The sequence below is a fragment of the Diadema antillarum genome, unplaced genomic scaffold, assembly GCF_040938485.1.
Source record: "Diadema antillarum isolate AM-2024a unplaced genomic scaffold, OU_Dant_1.0 seq00001197_RagTag, whole genome shotgun sequence".
In the NCBI taxonomy this organism is placed as follows: domain Eukaryota; kingdom Metazoa; phylum Echinodermata; class Echinoidea; order Diadematoida; family Diadematidae; genus Diadema; species Diadema antillarum.
The window spans coordinates 65,446-89,402 of NW_027271992.1; the positions used below are offsets into that span (position 1 = coordinate 65,446).

The 23,957-nt window shown below is 38.9% G+C and overlaps 1 protein-coding gene across 1 annotated transcript in view; it reads right to left on the reverse strand.

Moving 5' to 3' along the window:
- Positions 1 to 1,656: 1,656 nt before the first annotated feature.
- The window catches only part of LOC139744623 (Krueppel-like factor 6), a 123,541-nt gene continuing 101,240 nt past the window's right edge, over positions 1,657 to 23,957 (reverse strand). The window contains exon 3 of the mRNA XM_071655052.1: positions 1,657 to 6,497. Coding sequence (XP_071511153.1) covers positions 6,322 to 6,497 — 176 coding nt within the window. The 3' untranslated portion in view covers positions 1,657 to 6,321. The remainder of the gene's footprint in view (positions 6,498 to 23,957) is intronic.

A 23,957-nucleotide genomic window follows, 5' to 3' on the forward strand; every position in this document is an offset into this window, starting at 1 on the left:
AGGAGAATTGCCTGCACGGTCAAGTTGAAGGTCAAGGGGTCAAGCTCCGGGAAGAAGCTGTTACAACATTATGGTCTGGCTCTCCAGAAGGGCAGTCCCTATTATCATTAACCCCTCCCGGAATGTCGGGAGGTGTTTTGCACGGGGTCATCCCACAAGACCGACACCCACAAGTCCTACAACCCATGAGTCCGGCACTAGGCAAATAAAGCCCATTAGACCGACACTAGGTAAAAACAGTCCACGAGTTCGACAGATCTCGTGGACCTTGTTTGCTTAGTGTCGAACTCATGGGCTGTATATTAAACTCGTAGACTGTATGACTTGTGGATGTCGGTCTCGTAACGTGCACCTACGCTGGGGTCGTATCTATACATGCACCTGTCAAACGGAGCTGCATTACCATTGACTGACTACACATGACTCGTATTGTTCTGACACAGAGTAAAAAAAAAGAGAGAAAAATGACATCAAGTTAACTTTGGTTTCTGTAAAAGTGCCTGTAACCACTATGGAATAAATGATTGTAATATTAAAAAAAACGGAACTGACAAAATGTGTATAAAATCATGTGGGTTTTTTGTTTGAGAAAAACGCAAAACACCAAGACATTTCAGTCATAACCTCTATAATGTGAGGCATCGTAAAATCTCGAAAGTGACGGAATCAAAAGTGATCAATGACAGATGAAGATTTTTTTTTCTATTTTTGTTTTTTGCCATCATGTTTTAAACAAGCCATTGTCTACACAGGCATCACACTTGGCATCATTTTCTGTTCTTCAGTTGTAAAGTATACCTTCCCATTCAAACCCTATAGTATCCAAGCATTCAGAATCCGACTGAGGATGGATGCCAACCGAGTCGGATCTCTCCTTTGCACCTCATCCCAATCGTCTTTGTTCTACTCTCGTACGAAAATAGCGACAGACACATCGTCGGACTGCATAATTGAGACTTCTACCTTTCTGACATCCCATACGTAAAAAAAAAGAGGGAAAAAAGGAGCATAATTACAGTGTAGGGAAGCACATAGACATGGCTAAGCCTTTTTGATTCTGTGCACGCAGTCTGCTCACACATTCCAACATCCACAACGACACTACCTTGCTTTTCTCTGATTGCCGCAGTTTGTGTCACAGCAAATTTCGAATGCCTGGCTGAAGTGGGTGTAATCGACCTTACGTCAAAAGATACTAGAAAACACAAAAATAATCTGAGTTCTCACTATACCCCCCCCCCCCCCCAATGTGAAATACTCCGATAGTGGAGTGTGCTTTTCAAAAAAGACCTACAGATGATTTCCTTGCACCATACTCGGATGTGCATTTCAATTAGTTGCTCCTGGGTTGACAGTTATTTACTGTAAATGCAGAATCCAAAGAGTTTATCTTAAAAACCACACTCCTAAATATTTGTAATCAATCAGTGGGGAAAAAAATCTAATCTCATGTTTGCATTATCACAGTACTTTCATACTGGACTAAAAAAAGGGGGGGGGGCAGGCTTTGGGCCATACTTTCCCTGAAAGCTTTTCAATTAATCTTCTAACTTTATAATTTACTTTAACAGGGCCTGACAAGGATTAAAGCTTCCATTTTGTGTGTGGTTTTTTTTAGATCTAAATAAAACAGTATGCTACAATGCATCAATCATGTAAAAAGTTAAAAAAATTCATATTTCTATCAATTCAATGTTCTTTAACTAGAATCATGTGATATTAAGTTTCAATTAAAACTGATTTGACAAACTGGTTCCATTTTCCTGTCAGACATCTTGGAAAGTATTCCATAATACTATATCAACTCACTGTAAAAATGTAATGTTTGACAAATTTCAATCAACAATTGAAAAGCAGAGATTTTAAACTCTTTCCACGGTATTCTGATATACAAGAATTCATTGCTCATGTCTTGAACTTGTAATTAAGTTTGCCCTATGGATCATTCATAGCAATTCATTAAAGCCTGTACTGCGATAATACTTCATCTGTCTTGACAATGGACACTGTGTGATTCACAACTTTCCAACATACAATGGGCTCAAGAGCTACCCACACTACAGAGATAGACTTCCTGTCAACAATGACCTTCTGCCTGTCAACAATGACCTTCTGTTTTTCAAGGTCACAAGAAATGATTCCTGGACATGATAAAAATGACAAGACATCTTCCATTGTCCCAACTGTCAATGTGCTGGGATATGAATAACTTGTTGACAATCTGCATGAAACATGATGATTTGCACATTAATATCCATTTCTACACTTGTAAACGACATTATTCTTGGTACTGAGTTTGCACCCCCTCATTATCTTCTTGTATGAATGCAGTTTTGACTACGCTACCTTAACCACTTCCTTCCAAAATATTGTAATTGTAATTCTTACATTGCAAAATGGTACACATAGTTCACATGAGCAAAGGGAAAACATATTTGTGTACAGGACACATAGAGTCCTACAATTTTTGTTCACCCCATTCACATTTTTCTCTTTCATCATAACCCTTACTTTTACTGGACTTGTTCCATATATTCATATCATTCATATATATCTTTACATATATATAGTACTTTTAGTTGTTTTTTTCCTCTGTATTACCTTATATATTACAAACATAAATTTACAAGGATTTTTTTTTTCATATTTAAATCTTTATCTTATCTTTTTTTGGTTGTTTTGCAGAACTTTAACAATTGATTTCCTCCTTTGTGGCTTATTGGCCAAACAACTTTCTTTTCATAGTAACATTTTTTTTTTACCTATTTCCCCAAGAAATAGATATTTACACAGAGTCAAACCATGTTACATTCATTTTTTTGAATAAAATCTATACAAGTAGACTTCTCCCTTCCTACAATTGACATTTACATTGTATCTTTTCCAGTGACTTGATCTTTCTTGCAACATTTTTGTATGCAAAGACACAAACTTATACAAACCACTCTCGAAACAAGCATCCACTTTTCAATGCTCCATTAAAAATTATTTGGAAATAAGGCAAAAAGGATGATGGTTGATAAAAATAACTCTTGACTTTTTTTATAAGATCTTCAACATTTAAAGAAATAATTTATAACTTAAAAACTCTGCCAAGTCTCTCTCTCTCTCTATCTCTCACACTCAGATTTCTATAACCAGCTCTCTCTTCTCAATATCTGCTCATCATCTCAAAACACTTTATACAAAATGCCGCTGTATCCTCCACCAAGTTTCCTATGCTAGACATCACCATAGCCTGAACTTTAAAGCTCAATTTCAATAAAACCTCTTATTTTTCACACATCAAATCACCTTGACACCCAATATGTTGTCATTATAACACATACTGATATACATACGGGAGTAGGATTCTATTGTTTCATCATTTTCACTTGTTTATATATCACAGTGATGTAAAGATATAATTACATTTTACTTTTACTACGCAGATTATCTACAAGCCTCATACTACAACTGGAAATTGTTGCTACTTTATTCCACTTTTTTTACTGTTTTTTTTTTTTGTTTTGCTTCTTTGCATTTCAAACATTGTTTGCTGCTGTGAGTGCATAAGCTCAATACATAACAACTGAGGTTAGAGCCACTACCATTATTCCACAGCCCATTGGTAAATTATTGATAGATGAATAAGTTAAAGAATCATTTTTTTTTTTCATCAAAGCCAAGAAGATACCTCCTTCTGGTACTCATTTTCAGGGTTGCATCTCCAACGATGCGAGGATTTGCCAAATGGAGCTGGAGTACAAATGTTACATACTTTTCCATCTAAGATATTAAACAATTTTTCTTGGAAAAGGCAGGTTGTACAGCTGTCCTGGTACTTTCTGTATTGAGATCTGTTGAGGGATTGGTGTTCAATTCATTTTCAGGAGCACTTGCCTAGGCAGATTCACAACGATGAACAGATTATTCAGTTTGCGAAGATTAAAAACTTCTCATGAGTTCATTCTTTTCACTTCTCAACAGAAATGTTGTTGAATAATGAAGAAAAAAAAAACCAACCCTGAATAACATCCTTCTATCATTTCTCTAGAATATTGTACATTTATTTATGCTCTTGAACTGAAGCCTGGACTCAAAGGTTATAAACATCCAATAAAGTGAGAAAGGTGGTGACAATGACAATGGATGTTTCACTGTAAAATTAAAATCTATGAAAGTGACTTAATTTATCAACCTAGGAGGTGGGAATGTTGTTAGAGTCAAATTACAGTACTATGGCACGAGACGCTTCCATACTCTAAAATGCAATCAGACACACAGTCGATACACATAATAAAAAAACTTTTCACAGCTTACCAACTGGACATTGACAGAATCTGTAAGAGATGGCTACTAAGGATACGAAGGCACTGCATGCCTACCGGACCTCAAAATGAGACGGGCATGCATCCTTCGCCTAGCAACGGGCGGGTAGGGCTCTAACCTCCTCCACGACTACGCTCTGCTCGCACTATGCCTATCTACACGAGAATGCATCCACGTTAGGCTGTCCTCCCCACCCCCTTCTCCTCCATGCACGCTGCTCGCCGTCCGGCTGCATTTCGGAGACAATAAATATACAGCCATCATCATGAGCAGGTACTTGTAATCTTCTCTAACTTGCTCCCTTTCTCTCACTTTCTCATTTTCTCATTCTCTCTCTCCTCTTTTTTTGTGATAAATGTTGAGAATCCACCACATATGCTACTGGTCTGCATCATAAATGCAATTGGCAGACATCCCCACCGTCCCGCGTATCTGTGCTCCCGTTTCTGTGCCTCTTTGAGACTTGTTTGCGACCCGATCACTCGTGTCGTCTCATTACGGCATTTCCATTCCACTTTTAATACAGCACTCCATAATATCCAATCAGTGAATAATTAATTTTGCTCATCAAAATCCAATTTGTCAGATCAACAATTCATAATATGTCTGTGTCTATCAAACTCGTAGTAAATTTGTTCCGCAAACAACATTGGCCTTACATAATTCCTCTTCATTCCTGCAAATGGAAAACATGCTTTCATATATAGATATATAATGCATTCATCTGAATCAAGTTTTTGTAGATATTGATAATCATTTTGGAAGGATTCAATTTTGGGTAAAATTTGAATACTTTGAGAAAATACCAATGGTTATGCAGGCTGCATTCAGTGGTTCTAGTTCGCCAGTCCTGAAGGGCATAGATCTTTTCACAAATCTGGGAGCACATGTCACTCTGAGAATACAACATTCTTTCCCTGTCTGTCTTATCTTTCTAAGATTCCACCCTTGCGTCGTTCCATCGTTTTTGACAAAAACGATGAGGACAACCCCTGAAAACCACCCCATCAGGTCGAGCATACATAGTATGACACACATCACACAAGACATATAACAGAATGTCACCATACTGCAAAATGCTGGTTTCAGCAATGGCAACCTCCCCTCAAAGAGCCAGCTTATGATTCACATCACAACATTTCACGTGATCTACACTACATGGTTTTAATACTACGCTATCATTTTCTAATGCTACATAACTATAAATTGCTATTACTTTTTTATTGATTTTTTAAAAATTTTTTTGCTACGAGTCTACATATGCAATCGTACTATAGTGCTTATCTAACAGAGCACCATCTCAACTACATGTTTGATATTCTACACGACACTGCGAGCTTTGTGATGGCGCTTTCGTCTGCTTCCGCGCCATCCTGGGAGTTGGGTTGACATCGAGCGATGAATCGAGACGTCCCCAACTGATCACTGGATACGAACTGTGCAGTTTTGTTGTTGTTGTTCTGTGGTTGGCACTTGTACCAGCGAATCTCAATGTAACATGGCTGACTGACTACACCATTGTCGTTTCTCTTCACAACCCCTCACTCGTAAACTTCTCGAAAGAAAACCGATTCTCTTGTTTTTCTAATTTTTTTTGTTGTTCATTTTTTTTGATAAGTTTATACTTTGAGAAGCTGTCATAAACAGTCAGTGCTTAATAAGGTCGAGTCACATATACTGTAGTTGCAATACACTGTCCTCTTTGAGAAATCAACGCAGTGGTATTGACATCACAATACGAACGAATAATGTACAGTGTGGCTCTGTAGCATGACGCAGTCCACATCAGATCCACCTAAGTCTTAAGGCTCAGAGCAAGAGAAAGATTTGTCCGTTCTTTCAAAAAAAGACGAAAGAAATGTCTCGGTCAAAAAATTCATGAAAGTACGAAGGGTTGTGTGTAGGATAATGGTCTTGGGAGACATCAAAAGTATAAAGTCGTCGGTAATGAACGCAAAACTCGCGTCGCCAGTGATACGTGACGGGGCGGGACCGTACGCTGGCGCTTCATCAGAGGTGGCGTTTCATGTGGAGTGCCAGATGATCCGATCGCGAGAAGCACCTCTCGCAGTGGGTACACTTGAAAGGCTTGGCCCCCGTGTGTTTGCGGTAGTGCCGCGTGAGCTCGTCCGATCGTGCAAACCTCCACTCGCATCCTTCCCACGTGCACTTGTACGGCTTTTCACCTGCGCATTGGAGAAAGAAAACAAAAATAGGAAAGTTGATTTAGAATGGATGTGATGAGACACACGTTTCAATTAAAGGTTGCACACATATTTAATATAAACATAAGTATCCTACGGGTCACTCACACCATGCTGTACATCCTCATTTTGCAGAGGTATCTTTAAAAGCGAAAGCGATACTCTTGACTTTGGTGGGAAGGATGAAGGTGGGTGTAGCATCACAAGTCGTACATGTGACGACAATAAAGAAATTCATTCACTTTGATCAAATGGGACCAGCCAGCACAACTTTTGCTTTCTGTCTGTACACCCCTGTTTCAGCTTTGAGCATCCTCCAAATCTCAACTGCTCTAATGGATAAAGGAAATATATGTGCCATGGACTTTGGCTAGTGTGTAGAACACTATGAGGTAGTTCTGCACCAATTAGCACTCAAAACTCACAAAGGGTTAAAAAAGGAAATGAATCAAAGATTACTAATCAATTCCCTTCCCCACAAGCCCAGGAGTCCTCCATTTCTTCAGTGCAGTGTCATTCTGTACAGCTAGCTAGCTGTGGTACGATGTACATGCTTTATACAGGGCAACCAGCCGAAACTGTGACTCCCGGGTCACCGAATAATTCAACCACTGAGGGAGCTGGTGGCGGGATGAAGAAAAGCGTGAAATGCTCGCCAAGGCACCCGAGAGCACTTGTCATGTGTACATCCTGCCTTGGCCTAAAATAGTCAATTTCTCTCGGCTGTTAATCCCTCACAGGTAGGCCTATATGAACATGGCATTTGAAAAGGCGAAGCTCACATCATTCACTTCAATGATCCCAAGAGCACAGTGTTATGAGGGAAGAGCAGGCAGAATTTCATATCGACAATAAAGAAAAGAGTTCATTATATATCTATTGTTGTGTGAAAATTATTTGCTTCAGAATGGTTTCATATTCAAGTAATGTGCAATTTAATGTTTCCAGGTTAGCATGCCTGTACAGTGATGGGGCGATCGTTAACGATCATGATCATAACGATGAGACCATTCTGAAGCAAATAATTTCCACACAACAATAGACATATAATGTACAGTACTCTTAAATGAATCCCACAAGGATTAGAACAATCATCCCCCAGCATTCCCACTGATCAGTTACTCGCCATCCCCTTTAAGAAGTGCGCTGGTATGATAACAACAAAGCTTGAGGTCCAATTTTTTTTTTTTGTTTTAGTCTATGTTTTATTGCCATAGAAAATATTAGTCTAACTCCTCTTGAATTTCTACTCTTCAAACCTATTTCAGGCTTCACATGTAAAAATGTACCGTAGGGAAATGCACATGTTCATGATTATTTGATATACCTCATAGGATCTTTCCACACTCAATAGAGTATAGATTTTGAAGCACAGAAAAAAAGTAAACAGCCATTAGTTGGCAACATTTTGATTTTTTTCCTGGCATATCCTTATTACATTAACCTTGCTATACATACATTCATGGCTGCCGCATCCAGGGCAAGGCATAATCAAAACAAATAGATCGATACAAGCTGCTCCCGCACTTCCACAAGATCCAATTTCTGCTCTAATTTAACGAGGGGGAAAAACAGGATACACTTCCTGTCTCGTTCGAGAAGCACCCTGCTTCTACCCTCGTGATTTGTCATGCATCAGGCCCTCTTCCTCTCCGCATGAAATTTTTGTTTTTGTTTTTTTTCTCGAAGTACAATCTACATTTTATTGCATCACTTCGTCAAGAATTCAGAACCGCTTTTTCTCCGAGGATGAAAATCAGAGGAGGTGGAGTGTGAATGAGTAGTAGAAAGGGTGGCTTGCACACACGCTCAGTAATTGCATCAGTATAACATATGGATATAAGGTACATTGTACATACAATGCTTCAATCATGACTATAGGAGTGTTCAGACAAACTTCTGTGAGTTATGTATGAATCATTGAAAAGTATTCAGCCTCCAAGCTCCTTCCCCACCCCCAACTAATAGCAGTTAAAGCTCTTGACATACGAATTAAGTCTCACTCTTGCAAGACAGGGCTATTGTGAAAGCCGAGCACTCTGTCATTGACGGATGTGCTTGTCAGTTTTGGAATAAGAGGTAGTGTCATCTCTAGCTGCGCACAAGAAATAATTGAAGAGTTTGTTCGCAAAAACCGATAAGTCCATTTTTTAAGATTTTGAAGTACGGTCTCTGTCATAAAGTACAAAATAATACCTTTTAAATGATATATTGGTCACTACATATAGAGGTACATTTTTGAAGTTATGATCAAAAGACGCAAAACATTTCTTATTCTTCTCTTTATTTTTCTTGACCTTTAATCGCAAATATCTCCATTTGGCAAATATGGACTTATCATTTTTTGTGAACAAACTCTTTAATTCCTGCCTAGTATCACGACATACACATAAAGGATAAGAACATTCACATAAACCAAACAACAGTGCATGGAAATGGTTTTATCATTGCACGTGATGCGCTAATACCACCATTTAAAGGTACAATATACAAATATACCAGGCCTGAGAGGCTCTGGTTGAAACTATGCGCATGAGGTGACTTCAGTAGCACTATTTTCTGAGGGGCGCAGCCCCGAAGAAAATAGTGCTACTGAAGTCACCGAAGGCACATAGTTTCAACCGGTGCCTCGAAAGATTGGCCTGGTATATTTGTTTTATATCCCTCCCAATGAATTTAAGAGTATTCGACTGCTGGTATTCTGTAATTTACCTCTTTTTTGAGGGCATCTTGCTTTACTTTTCAAGAAGATTTGACTAGTCATTCACGCTCGGGAAAGCAGCTCAGCAGGAGGGCAGCGCGTACGCGTACTATGAAGAGACAACTGCGCGCTCAGCCGCTGAAGTGTACTCGGTTCCTTTACTGTACAACGTACTGGTAAACATGTGCAAACTGCAAACTCACTACGCGCTTCATACATACAATACGCCTATCCGATCTGTCAACAAGTACGTTCGGTTGCCAGTGCGGTGATGTGCGTGCTCGAGCTGATCAACGATGTGACTGTGAGCTGCAGTTGATTGTGTTTTCTGTCGTCTTTCTACCTAGCTGTCATGTCTGTACATGAATATGGACTATCATTTCCTGTTAAAATGCAAGTATACAGTACATTGTAAATTTGGGTAGCATTCAGTAACAGCGTATAAGGTTAGATTAGGCACTGGAAAAATTCTAGCAATTAAAGCATCGAGTGCCACTGTAAATTCGTGTGATTCGTACGGTGTTCTAACGTAAACAGTGAACAAGTTAGACTCTAACTTACTCGTTAGACACTCTAAAAAATAATTATTAGGAATGAGATTACGGGAAATAGGGCCTACTGTTAGACAGGTAGAAATAACGTATAGGCTTAACTAGCGCTAACTTTAGAGCAGGCCTACTATCTACTGCAGTTTCGTTTGTCAACATCTTTTGGGTGGGTCGCTCGAATTTAATAGTGAACTGCGAGACCAACTTTCAAACGGCGAAGCATGAACTCCCCAAAAACCTACGGTACGTCGAAGAACCCTAGCTTGCTTATTGTTGTCTAATTATAGATCTACGATATCGCCTACTCTGTTGTAACGTAGAATGAGGGCTTTATAAGAGTCTGAGTCTGAGTCTCTCCAACGTAACCCGTGTCGCATTGAGTGTATGCGTGCCTTGTGGTTCTATCGCGAAGTGCAGTGATCTAAGGCGCCGCGATACCCATTCATTTGTACATGAAATCTCTCGCGAAGCAAAGGTGCTGCGATACCCATTCATTTACACGTGAAATATTTCGCGTCGCGACGCGAAGCAAAAAATGCGCGAAAATCACCAGCGTGGTATAGTTTTTACCATTTCCCTAGGGAGTATAGTCTTTTTCGCGCACTTGTATGGTAGAATTATGTTTTGTTGTTTACAGTGCTCTCGACCAATCAGAGGACGAGATGCATTTTGTGAGGGATATAATATGAAATATCTATATCACCATGTGTCTGACGTATGTGCACACAACACCAAAACAAACAACAAAAGTGGTCTCACAGGTCGTATAATGCATTGAAATATAACTGTGATATTAATCGTGGAAGGCAGCAATCATATCTAAATGAGACTAAGGGTGCATGAAAAGAGGACCAAACAGTTGGGCAGGTTTGTGGCTGAAAATGACCTTTCTCAATGCACATTCCTTGAACCATGTCATGACCAAGGGCATTGAATATCCTGTGAAATAACAGTGACACTTTAAAGGGATAGTCCAGGCAATTTTCATAATTGTACATTGTGTAGTACATATAAATCGACAGCTTCATGTTTAGATTTGTGGGATGAAATGTGGTCCTTGAGCAGAGAAACAAATGCTCTGAAGACCCCAAACAAATACACTGAACAAGGTAGCAGTTTTACCATAAGAATGCATGAGAGGGGGCACACCATAAGAATAAGATTGTAAGAATTATGAATTCTTGAAATAGTGTATGTCTCCTTAAAAACATGGCCATGTCAGTTACAGCAGGCCCATTTCACTTTTTTTTTTGAATACAAGTACTAACAGAGTTTTATAAGAAAAATGTGACAGATCTTTCACTTTTGTGATGCATTCAGAAAATTTGTATAAGACACCTCTCCACTTAAAAGTGCATACAATATATGTGTTACAGGTAGAATGTATGGCTTTTTGCTTTGTAGTATGCACTAATTAGAAAGAATGCATGGTAAAAGTTAATTAAGAGAGCACCTATGTGTACCTACTGGTATGAAACACTTTAATGAATTAATGCTGTCATTTAAATATGTTCCTGTGTAATATTCCTTGTAGCATTGCATATTTAATGAAGGGAAATTAGCAACTGCGCTACACGCAATTACTTGTAGTCTGTAGTGTACAAACTGCTTATTTCAATGCTGGTATTGCCCAAATGTGTCATGTGAGCGATACCAAAGGTTATGTCAGGAGTCTGTACATGAGACTACATTTACATCATAGTGGCCTGACTTGCGTTACCTGTTGTTCACTGTTGCGCCTTATTGAAGCATTCCTGTTATTTTTAATGACCTTGTCGGCACTCACCAAAAAACAGCACGATACTGATCGACTAGTCTGAAACTCAGGCTTACACAATGATAAATAACTACTCTGACCTACATGTTATACATCGTTTATCTCTGTGTGAAAGCGATAGCAGCAACATGACATCAGTTTGAAGATTTTGTGTTTCTGAAAGATTGTATTCTATGAAGATGAAGGCACAGATATTGATGGACTGATCGATAATCATCAAAAGATTTGGACATGTGCTCCAAACTTAGGGATGACCTACATACATGGTACATCAAGCTTACTTTCAAACCCGGTTGAGCGTATCAATCTTTGACAATCTTTACGTCTTTACAAAGTAAGCACCGACAGCATGTCAACACTTGCAATCAGTCCAACAAGTGCTGACAAAACTATTTATGTGCAGACAATTTATTAAGGAAATACTTAGAATCGAGACTAGCCACTTTAGCCTCCTTAAGTCATCAGCGAGAATTGATTAAGCGTTCACACTTCCTCCAGACTCTCAAAACCACGGCAACAGGAAGACAATTTCTTTCCAGTCTCCATTTTTTCCGCGAAAGAGAAGGATTCACGCAGACAGGCCTGCGTGTGCCTCTTCTCGCGGAGCTCGAAATCTTAATTCCAAATCCTGATTGGATGATGAGGAGACACGTCGCCCCCCCCCAAACAACTCATTCCTGTTTTTTCTCGATGGATTAATTCATTAAAATTTCGACACGTTGTCATTCACAACACTATAGTCAATTGAAGCACAACCGACTTACCCGATATGGTAATAACTTGCCTGCTGATAAGCCCTTTTTCCCCCCTATGTCTCCAAGCAAGAATATTCCCCAGCTCTTGTTATGAAATGCAAATAAGAACTACGCTTTCATAGAATATCTATCCCTGCGCTCTCTTCTTCGAAGTCCACTGAGTAGGAAATAGGCCTTTTAGAGCAACCAACGCTTAGAATATATATATGCGATAAGAATGCCATGTACTACTGTATCACTTCCCTGACTTTCACACTGCATTGCAAGACTGGAAAACAAATGAACAAATGATGGAAGCTTTTCGGCTTTATTACCGGCTTCAAAAACGCACAAACAGGAAGCCACAGCTGTGTGCCCAGATTGTAGAAAGTGAATTAATGGTAGGGAATGGCATCATTAAAACAGTTCATAGTCACTTTGGTATTTTTCTTCCCAAGTGGGGAAAAAAAAGAACCAACACACAAACAGATCAAAATCTAATACATGTGGTAGTTAGTGGAGTATGCGCTAAAGCACATTTTACACCCTGATTTTTTTTCAATGCTACTCCTTTAAAAAAAACAAAGACCTGACATTTGGTCCTATGAATTGGACTGGTGAGGAGTAACAGGTTCATAAAACATACTCAAATATTACAACACTTTATATACCAAGGTTGGTTTTGTGACAACTACAAGGATCATGTGAGTCTTGCCTGTTACTGCATCAATCAATCCATGCACACTGAATTCAAAGTACTGAAATACACTGAAAATGAACAGGTTTATGGATTAGGTACATGTAGTTGGGTCCTCAAAAAGAACATAACCACAAATATCAAAGCATTAGCAATCTGACCTATTTCTTTCGACTGATTGTCAAATTACCAGTGTTCATTTCAAACTTCATCATATCATGTTTCACCATTCTAGAATATCGTATAGTTTGTTGCAGACGGTGATTCTATGTGCCACATTATGATACTGAACTCATGATTTCGAGCTGTCACATAAACTGAAAAAAATATATATAGGCCTACAAATATGCACATCAATTCATTTCATTACAACTAAATTATCCATGAATGAGATAGAGGCTTCACAATATGTATACAGAGTTACAGTTTACTTTCATAATGAAATCAATTTTAACTCAAAATGTCAGATCTTGTTTTGCAGGAAAAGTCCATGTGCCAGCCTATTATAATGCATGGATCATGAAATTCAGAACAGCATTAGGCAACAGGAGTGATAGTGACAAAGCTTGTCAGTCTCAATATTGAGAGTGGCAGTGGGGGCATGCAGACTGAGGGATTTATCACTCTGATCCTCTGTATGGGGTGCCTTCCTGGTGAAGCTTATATCCAAATTTCAATTCTTTGACAACAACAAAAACTAGACGAATGGCTAGCCTTGTCCATCGGCCACTGAGTGCTTACTATTGAGATTATATCTACATCTTCCATTGTCTCAAACATTGACCATTTGTCCTTGACTTAGACTTGGACAGTGCGTCCATTTGGACAACAGCTCTTCCCAACAACCAGTTCTCCCTTTGTCTTGCCGAGGCGCGATATTATACTTGTTTGTCGCGAGTAAAAACCGATATCGACCTTGAACTAATTTCAGTGAATGAAATCGCTTGAGACAACACTGCAACGACAATGAATGACAACGCGCTCGATCAGTCATGCGAGCGTAACACAAGTGTGGTATACTGCAAAATACCCTGTACGGTGACTTGTAGCATGGCTGGCAGGAAGGGGAGGGAAAGGAGGGGGAAGAGGAAGAAGAGGGAAAGTGTGTCGACATAGTCACATCAATGAATGTAGCATTCCCGCGTTTCGCCGTCTCTGAGTGGGGGAATAGTGGCATGCTGTACACTCTATGAGAGGCATGCATTTGGAGGAATATAATTAATTACTGCTTATGCTGGCACATTTGACAGACCTAGTTATTGATGATACACGTGGAAAGGACATCTTGAAATCTACATTGTACCCCTCGCTGTGTACACTCATAACATCTGTATATTTCTCTTACCATTTATATGTCAATTTCTCCCTCTCTCTCTCTTCCTCTCTCTGATTAATGGTGGGAAGGTTGCAACCTCAGTTACTGTCTGAAAACATGGACCTTTTTATTTCATTTTTTTTTTCCTTTGCTCTCTCTTTGCATAAGTTTGCACAGGTAGATATGCATCAGATATCAAACAGCACGCCTAGGTCGCTAGACGGGGCGGCCTAGAATGCAAACAGGACAGGCGTAGGAAACAACGCTTATGCAAAGAATGACATCACTCTGCTTTGAAAACCAATATTTGTCTGTCTTGCAAAGATTAAGTGAGCAAGAGGCAGACCCGTTCACATGACAAATATGATTCTGAACAATGATTCCTTGTACTGTATCATAATTCTAACTGCTCAACCCTTCTTCTTTTGAAACATCAATAAGTTGTGTATAAAGTGTAGTAACCAATGCATGGATTCAATAGCACATGATAGCTCTTGTGAAGGAAGGATGACTTATACTGGTGTTCTTAAACCTGCTGTCTCAGTTTTTCTCACGTGGTCAAATCATATTTTCATCAGTTCTACTTCCTCTTCTATGCCTAGTTCCTTCAAGATATTATGAACGCTCTGTAGCATTCTCTTGGAAACATTGGCACATTTCATGATTTTCCACCCCCTCCCCATACTTATTATACAAAGCCAAATACAGAGCACAATATTGAATAAAACTGTGTCAACATCAGGGCCTGACATTGAAGAAGAGACTGGCTTAGTCATTAGGTGTGCAGGTCATTATGTAACCAGCCTGTCATTCTGGTTACCGTGGATACAATGCGTGGGTGAGTAAGTTTGCAGGGAAGAGACAAAGTTCATTGCGTGGGATTTCTAGCAAAGTTTGACTTGTTGGTGTCCTTCCATTAATTGCAGTCTTATCTCACTCTAATATCTGTCAATGGCTTCATTTTTCCGATTTTGGGGGTTATAACTGACAAAAAACAAATACACATGGTGAAAAAAAAAACTAATGCACAAATTACAGTCAAATCTTTTTTCCCCCCTCATCTGAAGATTTCATATCATCCTAAATCAACAGCTTCATTGACATATTGTATATCTTTTCAAGTCCAATATTTTACACTACAGGAAACTCAAAAGATGTTTATACATCTGATTCAAAACAATTCATGACCTGTAGACCTACATTACCATCAGATTCCACAGACTATGTACAAAATACTGTCATTCTTCAAAAGTGGCCATTTGTTACATTGATAGGAAGCAAGCAAGTAGGCAAGTAAGTAATAAAAAAAAATGCTTCAATGTTCTTGTCTATTTGCGTCCACATCTGCCAGCTTACTGTAAAATGAGGAATGTTTGAGTGCATTTTAAGTTCGAGAATTTCGCAAGCACCAAGATTCGCGAAATTAAAATGCACGCAAAATTTCTTGTCTACACTATATGCATTGAACGCCAGTGCCAATTCACAAAAATTTCATGCCACGAAAAAGGCCGTCAGCTCCAGTTCACGAAAATTTCGTGCCATGAATATATCATGTTTTACAGTGTGCCAACAGACAAGAGTCATGGGCTAATCAGTTTCATTGTTTAATTGCAAAATGGATCTTAACCACAGGCAGAGTAAGACACTGTCATGCACATGACCCAATTTCGTTTGCACGGTGTCAAGTTGGACTGTCTGAGCAGGGTACCCTCCTAAGCCTGCTGGTAGACATGACGGCTAAAAACATAATATTTCACGACCAAGCACAGGGCTAGCAAGTGACCAGCACAAATGTATTGTATGTATACGTACATGCTCCTGCATTGCTTTAATATCATTTAGTGCTCTCATCTACTGCATACGAGACAACTGTCACTTAATAAGAATTTTGCAGATGTGCGGGTAGCATGAATCATCCATAAGCTATCACCATACAAGCTATACTTTAAAAATGAAATTCTTCCTTTGACCCCTCCCCATCTTATATTTTCTAAACAAGGGTGTGGGTATGGATCATTGAAAAATCAACATCACAATCTTTTAGTTCATCTTATCTCTGCAATCTTCACCTGGACTGCACTTATATCTTTACAATATTCCTCAATGAGTCACACACTTGTGCGATAAGCATTTTTATCTCTGTTGATATAGCATGCGGAGTTATTGTTTTAAACTGATTGCCAAGAGCCCAAACCAGTATACCAGGTCTGTCTTCCTAGTACAGTATCATTTAAATTATTGGTCTGACAATGACAATTTTAACAAGGAAAATAAACATACCTTTTAAACATTGATCACAGGTGCTTGAGCAAAGGTACAAATGGTACGTCTGCACATAAACACAGGGCACGATATGGAGTGTATGAACTGTAACTGCATGTCAAATTGTCATACATATAGACCCTAAAATGCAGGTGCTACAACTAGCTGTACATGATAACTTCGTGCATTCAGAGGCAGAAATAGACCATTACAGTTGTACTCTGATCTCCTTTAGGAAAAATAGCTTCAACTACAATGAAGAGACAATATCGTTTGAATTAAAAGTAGCAACAATGTTGAGTTGACATGACAAATGGCAATCTCAGTGAGGGGGGGGGGGCAATGGAAACGGCACATATATCATTGAGATAGAGACAATGAATAGCAGATTCTATTCATTTACAACAGTATATAGGCACATGTGTGCTGTAAAGACTACAAACGTAAGTTGTAAATGGTGATGATGTAACAATGAATGTAATGCTACCAATGATGTCCAAGGATTTACAACCTAATGAGCCCAGTGAGGATCAATGGACTACAGTGCCGACCGCGGGAAACGTCACGCTTTTCCGAGATCTGGACGAGGCCACTGACGCGTATCCCCGCGGGTACCCGCGGGTATACGCGTTCAGTGGACGAGTCCATCCGCCCGCACGGATAATCCATCCTCGGGAATTTGCGTCTCGATTGACGCGGGTTGGACGAGGGTGGACGAGGGTGGACGAGGGTATTCAAGGGCACATTCCCGTTAAGCTTTATTTTGACCGCTCAATCAAAATACATTTCATGGAGTTCCGACTTTGCCCATTTTCATCAAATTCCGATTTCAGGGGCTTCTTTTCGATTTAATCACACTCTGATGTCCACTGCCTTGATTGTTCGCTACTTTCTAAAGAAGTACACCTGCGGAAGTTGTGCACATGCGTTCATCACTCAAGTATCAATAATTATTAGAACATATCGACATCGGTTACGATCATCTCGCTATTCACGACTTTTAACGACCTGCGCCACCAAAATTTCATTGCTGAAAATTCGGTGGCCCAATCGGGCTACAAAAAAGTCGGATGTTTGCCTTTACTTTTGAAAATGAACAGCGGTAACAGTCGGCTCCGTAAGACGCAAAAATGAATGTCGCATGTTTACTTTTGATTTTAGAAATGAATCACGGTGACATTTGACTCCGTATGATACTGGAATAAATACCGAATGTTTGCTTTGGCGTTCGGAAGTGAATGATAATATTCAACTCCGTAAGACGATAAGATAAATGCCGGATGTTTGCTCTTACGTTCGAAAGTAAATAGCAATAACATTCAGCTCCGGAAGATGCTTGAGTAGGCTATATGTCGAATGATCCCTTTGACGTTCGGAAATGAATAACAAAAATATTCAACTCCGTACGATGATAAAATAAAAGACGGATATTTGCTTTTACTTTCGAAAATAAATAGCAATAACATTCGGCTTCGGAAAATGCTAACATAAATGTCAGATGATTGCTTTTACGTTCGGAAGTGAATAGCAGTAATATTCTGCTCCATACGATGCTAAAATAACTGTTGGATGTTTGCTTTTAGATTTCGAAATGAATAACAGTAACATTCAGGTGCGTTCGGTGGTAAAATTAATGTTCAATGATTGCTTTGATGTTCGGAAATGAATAACAATGACATTCAACTCCGTATATACGTTTATAAAATATACAATGTATATCTGATGTTTGCTTTTACGTTCGGAAGTAAATAGCAATAACATTCAGCTCCCGAAGATGCTAAAGTAAATGTCGAATGATCCCTTTGACGTTCGGAAATAAATAACAAAAATATTCAACTTCTTACGATAATAAAATGAATGACGGATGATTGCCTGTACTTTCGAAAGTAAATAGCAATAGCATTCGGCTCCGGAAGATGACAAAATAGATGTCAGATGATTGCTTTTACGTTCGGAAGTGAATAGCAGTAATATTCTGCTCCATACGATGCTAAAATAACTGTCGGATGTTCGCTTTTAAATTTCGAAATGAATAACAGTAACATTCACCTGCGTTCGATGGTTCGGAAATGAACACAATAATATTCAACTCCGTGTATACGATGATAACATAAATGTCTGATGTTTGCCTTTATGTTCAAGAGTAAATGGCAATAACATTCAGCTCCGGAAGATGCTAAAATAAATGTCGAATGTTTGCTGTGACGTTCGGAAATTAATAACAAAAATATTCAACTCCGTATATACGATTTTGCGTTCGGAAGTGAATAGCAGTAATGTTCTGCTCCATACGATGCTAAAATAACTGTCGGATGTTCGCTTTTAAATTTCGAAATGAATAACAGTATACATTCAGCTGCGTTCGATGGTTCGGAAATGAACACAATGATATTCAACTCCGTGTATATGATAACATAAATGTCTGATGTTTGCTTTTATGTTCAAGAGTAAATAGCAATAACATTCAGCTCCGGAAGATGCTAAAATAAATAACGCATGTTTGTTGTGACGTTCGGAAATGAATAACCAAAATAACTCCGTATATACGATGATAAAATAAATGTCTGATATTCGGTTTTACGTTCGAAATATAACAATAACAATCAGCTCCCTTCGACTTTCGGAAATGAATGATAATAATATTCAACTCCGTACGATGTTTAAATAAATGTCGGATGCTTGCTTATAATTTATATTGCTATGTACTTTCGCAAATAAATAGCAATAACATTCGGCTCCGGAAGATGCCAAAATGATTAATGTCACATGATTGCTTTTACGTTTGGAAGTGAATAGCAGTTACATTCTGTTCCGTACTATGCTAAAATAAATGTCGGATATTTGCTACATGTGTATTACATTTCGAAATGAATAGTAACATTTGGCTGCGTTTGATGGTAAAAAACAAAACAAAAACAAAACAAAACACACACACACACACACAACTGTCTGATGTCTGCCTTGACGTTCAAAATTCGGCCCCGTACGATATGATGAAATAATTGTCAGATGACTCATTTCACTTTCGCAAGTGGACAACAGTGACATTCGGCTCCGTACGATGATAAAATAGATGTCGGATGTTTGCTTTTATATTTGGAAATGACTAACTGTTAAATTCTGCTCCGTATACGACAGAGCTGCCAACCTTTCGAAGCACAAATTAGTACTCAGCAGCTCCAAAATTCGTATTTTCCACCAGAATTCGTATTTTTTTCAATCTCCCTCTTTTTGCTATGAGGCCTACAGGCTCTAAACATAACGTTATGACACATGCCGAAGCATCCAGCTGGTCACCAGCACGATAACGATTCTAAACTACGCAATGTTCAGCGTTGATTGATTGCTTTCTCGCAATGTGTACAAGTGCAAGTTTGTACCTCCAAAATCTTTCTGGGCTGATTATGGAAGCTTCCATTTTCTAGCAGGGGACGGGGAATGCTTGATCTTCTCAAGAGAGCTTCTGTGTGAGCGGATGCAAAACTCTGTTCTGTGTTTCCAATTATGTACTATCAAAACATAATCATGCGTTGTTTTCAGGCTTTTTTCATTTTATTGGATTTTAAACATCAGTATTTTTCGAAGTATTCCAATTCCTTTTCCCCTGACTGGAATCGGAAAGTCTGCTATAACGATGATCGCAAAATGCCGCGCTGTGTGTGGAAGCGCCGATGTGGTGCAAACACGTGGCTTCATTTTCAAGTTTAAATGAATGCGCCATGTGCTCCTGCCTATAAGAGGTTACTGCAAGTTCGATGGATCGAATGCGCCATAGCTGAGCTGAGCTGAATGGCTTGTTTACGGTAAACATGCAATTTACGTTCGATATGAAGAAATCATTACGTCTTTCACGAGGGAAAAACACACAAAACAAACAAACAAACAAAATACACCCACGAACGAATGTTGATAGCCAAAACTTTGAAAAGTAATAAGCAGTTTTGATGCGCGTGAACTGAAATTAATTGTCATTACACGTTGTATTTTGCTGTCTAACCAGGTGATGACTGCATCTCATTGGACCTTCTCGTAGTGAATTTGTCTGGGCATACGAGACCTTTCATGTATTTCTGTGATTGCATTTTTAATTGACTAAATAATCAATCCTTTTGTTATTGTTCAGGGAACATTAGATATTCGATCAAGTACACTATAATCGACTCTTCGATGTTCCCTACTATGCGCCAAAAGAAAGGCTATAGACATAGAACCATGATATCTTTGGAATTTTTCCTTTAATTCAACTAATGAGCTGGTTCTTCGATCGATATTTCCAGGATACTTACACGCTGTTTATTCCAATGCGCGCATTCTTTCGTCTGGCACGCACCTGGGTGTGGCACCTGCTTTTGTGGAAATTTCCACAAGGGAGAGGGGTGGGGTGTCAAGTTTCTTCGAGCCGAAGAGACTGCATACACAATCTCTTCGCTTTTATTTATTGTCATTCGTGTTTTCGCCTTATTCTTTGCTGATATTGAACATTTAGATTTAACTTTACGAAAGTTGCTATTGCACATGGTTCGTTTTGTTGTGAGGTGTACGTAATTTCTTTTTTTTTTTAATCATTCTTGAGAGGGGAAAGAAGAGTAAGGGGGAAAGAAGACTAGAGGGAAAGGGAAATAAAACAAACGTCACGTACGCTGAGCATTCACAGGAAGCCGTCTTTTTACACCAGTCACCAGCATAGTTATCATCACTATCAGACATCACTCAAGATCATTTTAGCCTTTTCCTATGATCAACATTAAGAAACACGCATAATCCCTCGAGATAAATACCTAGGAAACTCAATAATAAATACAAAGTATCAACACCTCCCAACAACACAAACATTTAGAAAAGACAGCAAATAGCACATCGAAGCGACTGGGATCAAACTCCGTCGCTTCGATTGCAGCGAAGCGGAGAAATCGCCGTTACGAAAATAACGGTGCGAGACACTAAGAGAATTACGTTTAAATACTTCAAAGTATAAAGGGAACAGATAAAGTGATATAAAATGTAAGAAATCGTACTAAACGAGGTGTGAGAAACGACGGAAATAAAACGAAGTTTAGTAGTAAGCTTAGGCCCTAGCAAAAGTTTTGCAGCACCGAAAGCTACGCGAAAATAAACACACATATAAAACTCGGTATTTAATTGCGACGAGATCCTATGGGATCAAGTCAATAAACGATACAAAACAAAGGAAATTGATTCATTTTGACGGGAAAATAGTTTGTTATAAGTATTCTGTTATATGAGATCCCTTTAATAGGCCTAGAAATAATCGAGTTTCCACGATACTCTGGAAAGAAAGTTCGAACGCTTTTCACCTGCACATATACTGCAGAGGGCAGTGCACATCAGTCATCAATACACGAACAGAAACTCACCTCTACAACTTCCTCGCAGAAAATGATGCAATAGCGTTATAAAAAAAAAAACAGACAACACTCTAAAAATCATTTCGTACTTGGGAGGCAAGGGACAAAAGGATGAAAAGAAGAGAAAAAGAAGCAGACATTGCACAACGGGACGCTTTCACCCCGCCTCATACGGTACTGTAGTGGCAGCTGGCTAATTGGGATACCACGGCGATCCATGTAAACATCCAGGGTCCGTAGGCGACAGGGATTCACGCGCGCGAAGTTCTGTTCGGTGTACACAGTACGCAAGCAGCGATATGCGTGTGCGCACATTTTTCTATTCAGCGCTTTCCACATACGGTGCGTACGCGTTGCATCGATATCCCAGCTGAATACAGATAACATGGCACATGCGACGTGCGTTTGCTATATTTTTACCCATTATTTTGCCCCACTGTGAATTCGTACTTTCTAAGGACGTTTTCATATTGTCGTATTCCCTTCGATTTTTCGTATACGAATTTTTCGGAACGGTTGGCAGCTCTGGTACAATGCTAACATAAATAACAGATTATTGCTTTCACATTTGAAAATGATTAATGGTATACATAGGCTCAGTATGATGCCTAAATAAATAGAGGATGTTTGCTTCACATTCGGAAATCAATAAGGGTAACATTCAGCTCCATAAGATGCTAAAATGAATGTCGGTTGTTTGCTTTTATACAGTGTATTTGAAAATGATTAACGGTAATATTCGGCTCCGTAAGGTTCTAACATACTATAGTAAATGTTGGATGATTGCTTTTACAATCAGAAATGAATAGCGGTAACTTTCGGCTCTTTACAATGCTAAAACAAACAATCTGGAAATGCTCCCACTTTCTCATCCCAAAAGTAAGCTATGACCACCTAATAGCATAGGCATCAACTTTTATAATTATCTATAAGCCTATTTGCTAAATCTTAGAATTCAGAATAATGGTGATTGAGATGATCTACTTTTGTATTCATTTATTTTAGACATGGGTACCTGTCACGTCAGTAATGCTTAATAATTGTTTTTAGTAGGACCGATTTAGTTTTTCCTATGTTTTTCTTGATTTTTTTGGCCACCAAAAAAAAAAATAGAAATCAATGATTTTGGTGGTCAAAAATAAAAATTAGTTTGGAGCCCTGCGATATCATTGGGCTCATCATTACTTAATCTTTCCCATGATACGCTAATATTTATATCATCAATCTGCCGACGTCATCCGACAATTCATGATTCAAACCTTTTTTTTTTTTTCATCGTCCGTAACCCAACTTTGAACACAGACAGGGTATTCTTTCTCATTCTAGAGTAATGAAGGAGCGCACTTTCGGCTGTGATCTAAGTCCTATCATCATCATGAGTTCATGTCGCCGTTTAGTGATCTAAACTTCAGCTTTGCTGAACTGTTCAATGTCTTGAGCAGGAAGCGAAAACAATGGCTGGACTAAGGAACCTTCGTTTTTAAAAGGGGGAAATAAACAACACTGAAACCGAACAAGCCGGCCGAGCATTGTTTAGGTTAACCACGCGTGGTGATAATCGCGCCCATTGATCGCTCTGTCCAGCTGGCTTAACCCTATTCTAACTGGGAGGAGTTTTTACTGGGGGTGACCCCCCCCCCCCCCCCCCCCCCCCCCCCTTCAGATCTCGGCCACCGATCGCGCGATCGCTGCGAAATTTTTCCTGAAGATAGAGCTGGATGTCAACTACAAGATTACATGGTCATACAATAGAAAAATATTGCCTTTCTATTTTTAATAAATTGATTATGCAAAGTTGTGCATGAAATCATATTTTCACCTATAACTCCATAAAAAAGACTGAAGTATTGCTAAATTTTTGTGTCAAAATTCCTCAAGACATATAAACCAATTTTCATTCAAAAATAAAGCACAGTCAAAACCAATTTCTTTTGTTTTTTATTGTTTTGTTAATTTCTTATGTATTTTATTGATTGTTCGACCTTGTGTTTTCTGTTTTTCAAAATTTGTTGCAGGCACTTTTTCAGGCTTATCTACACTAT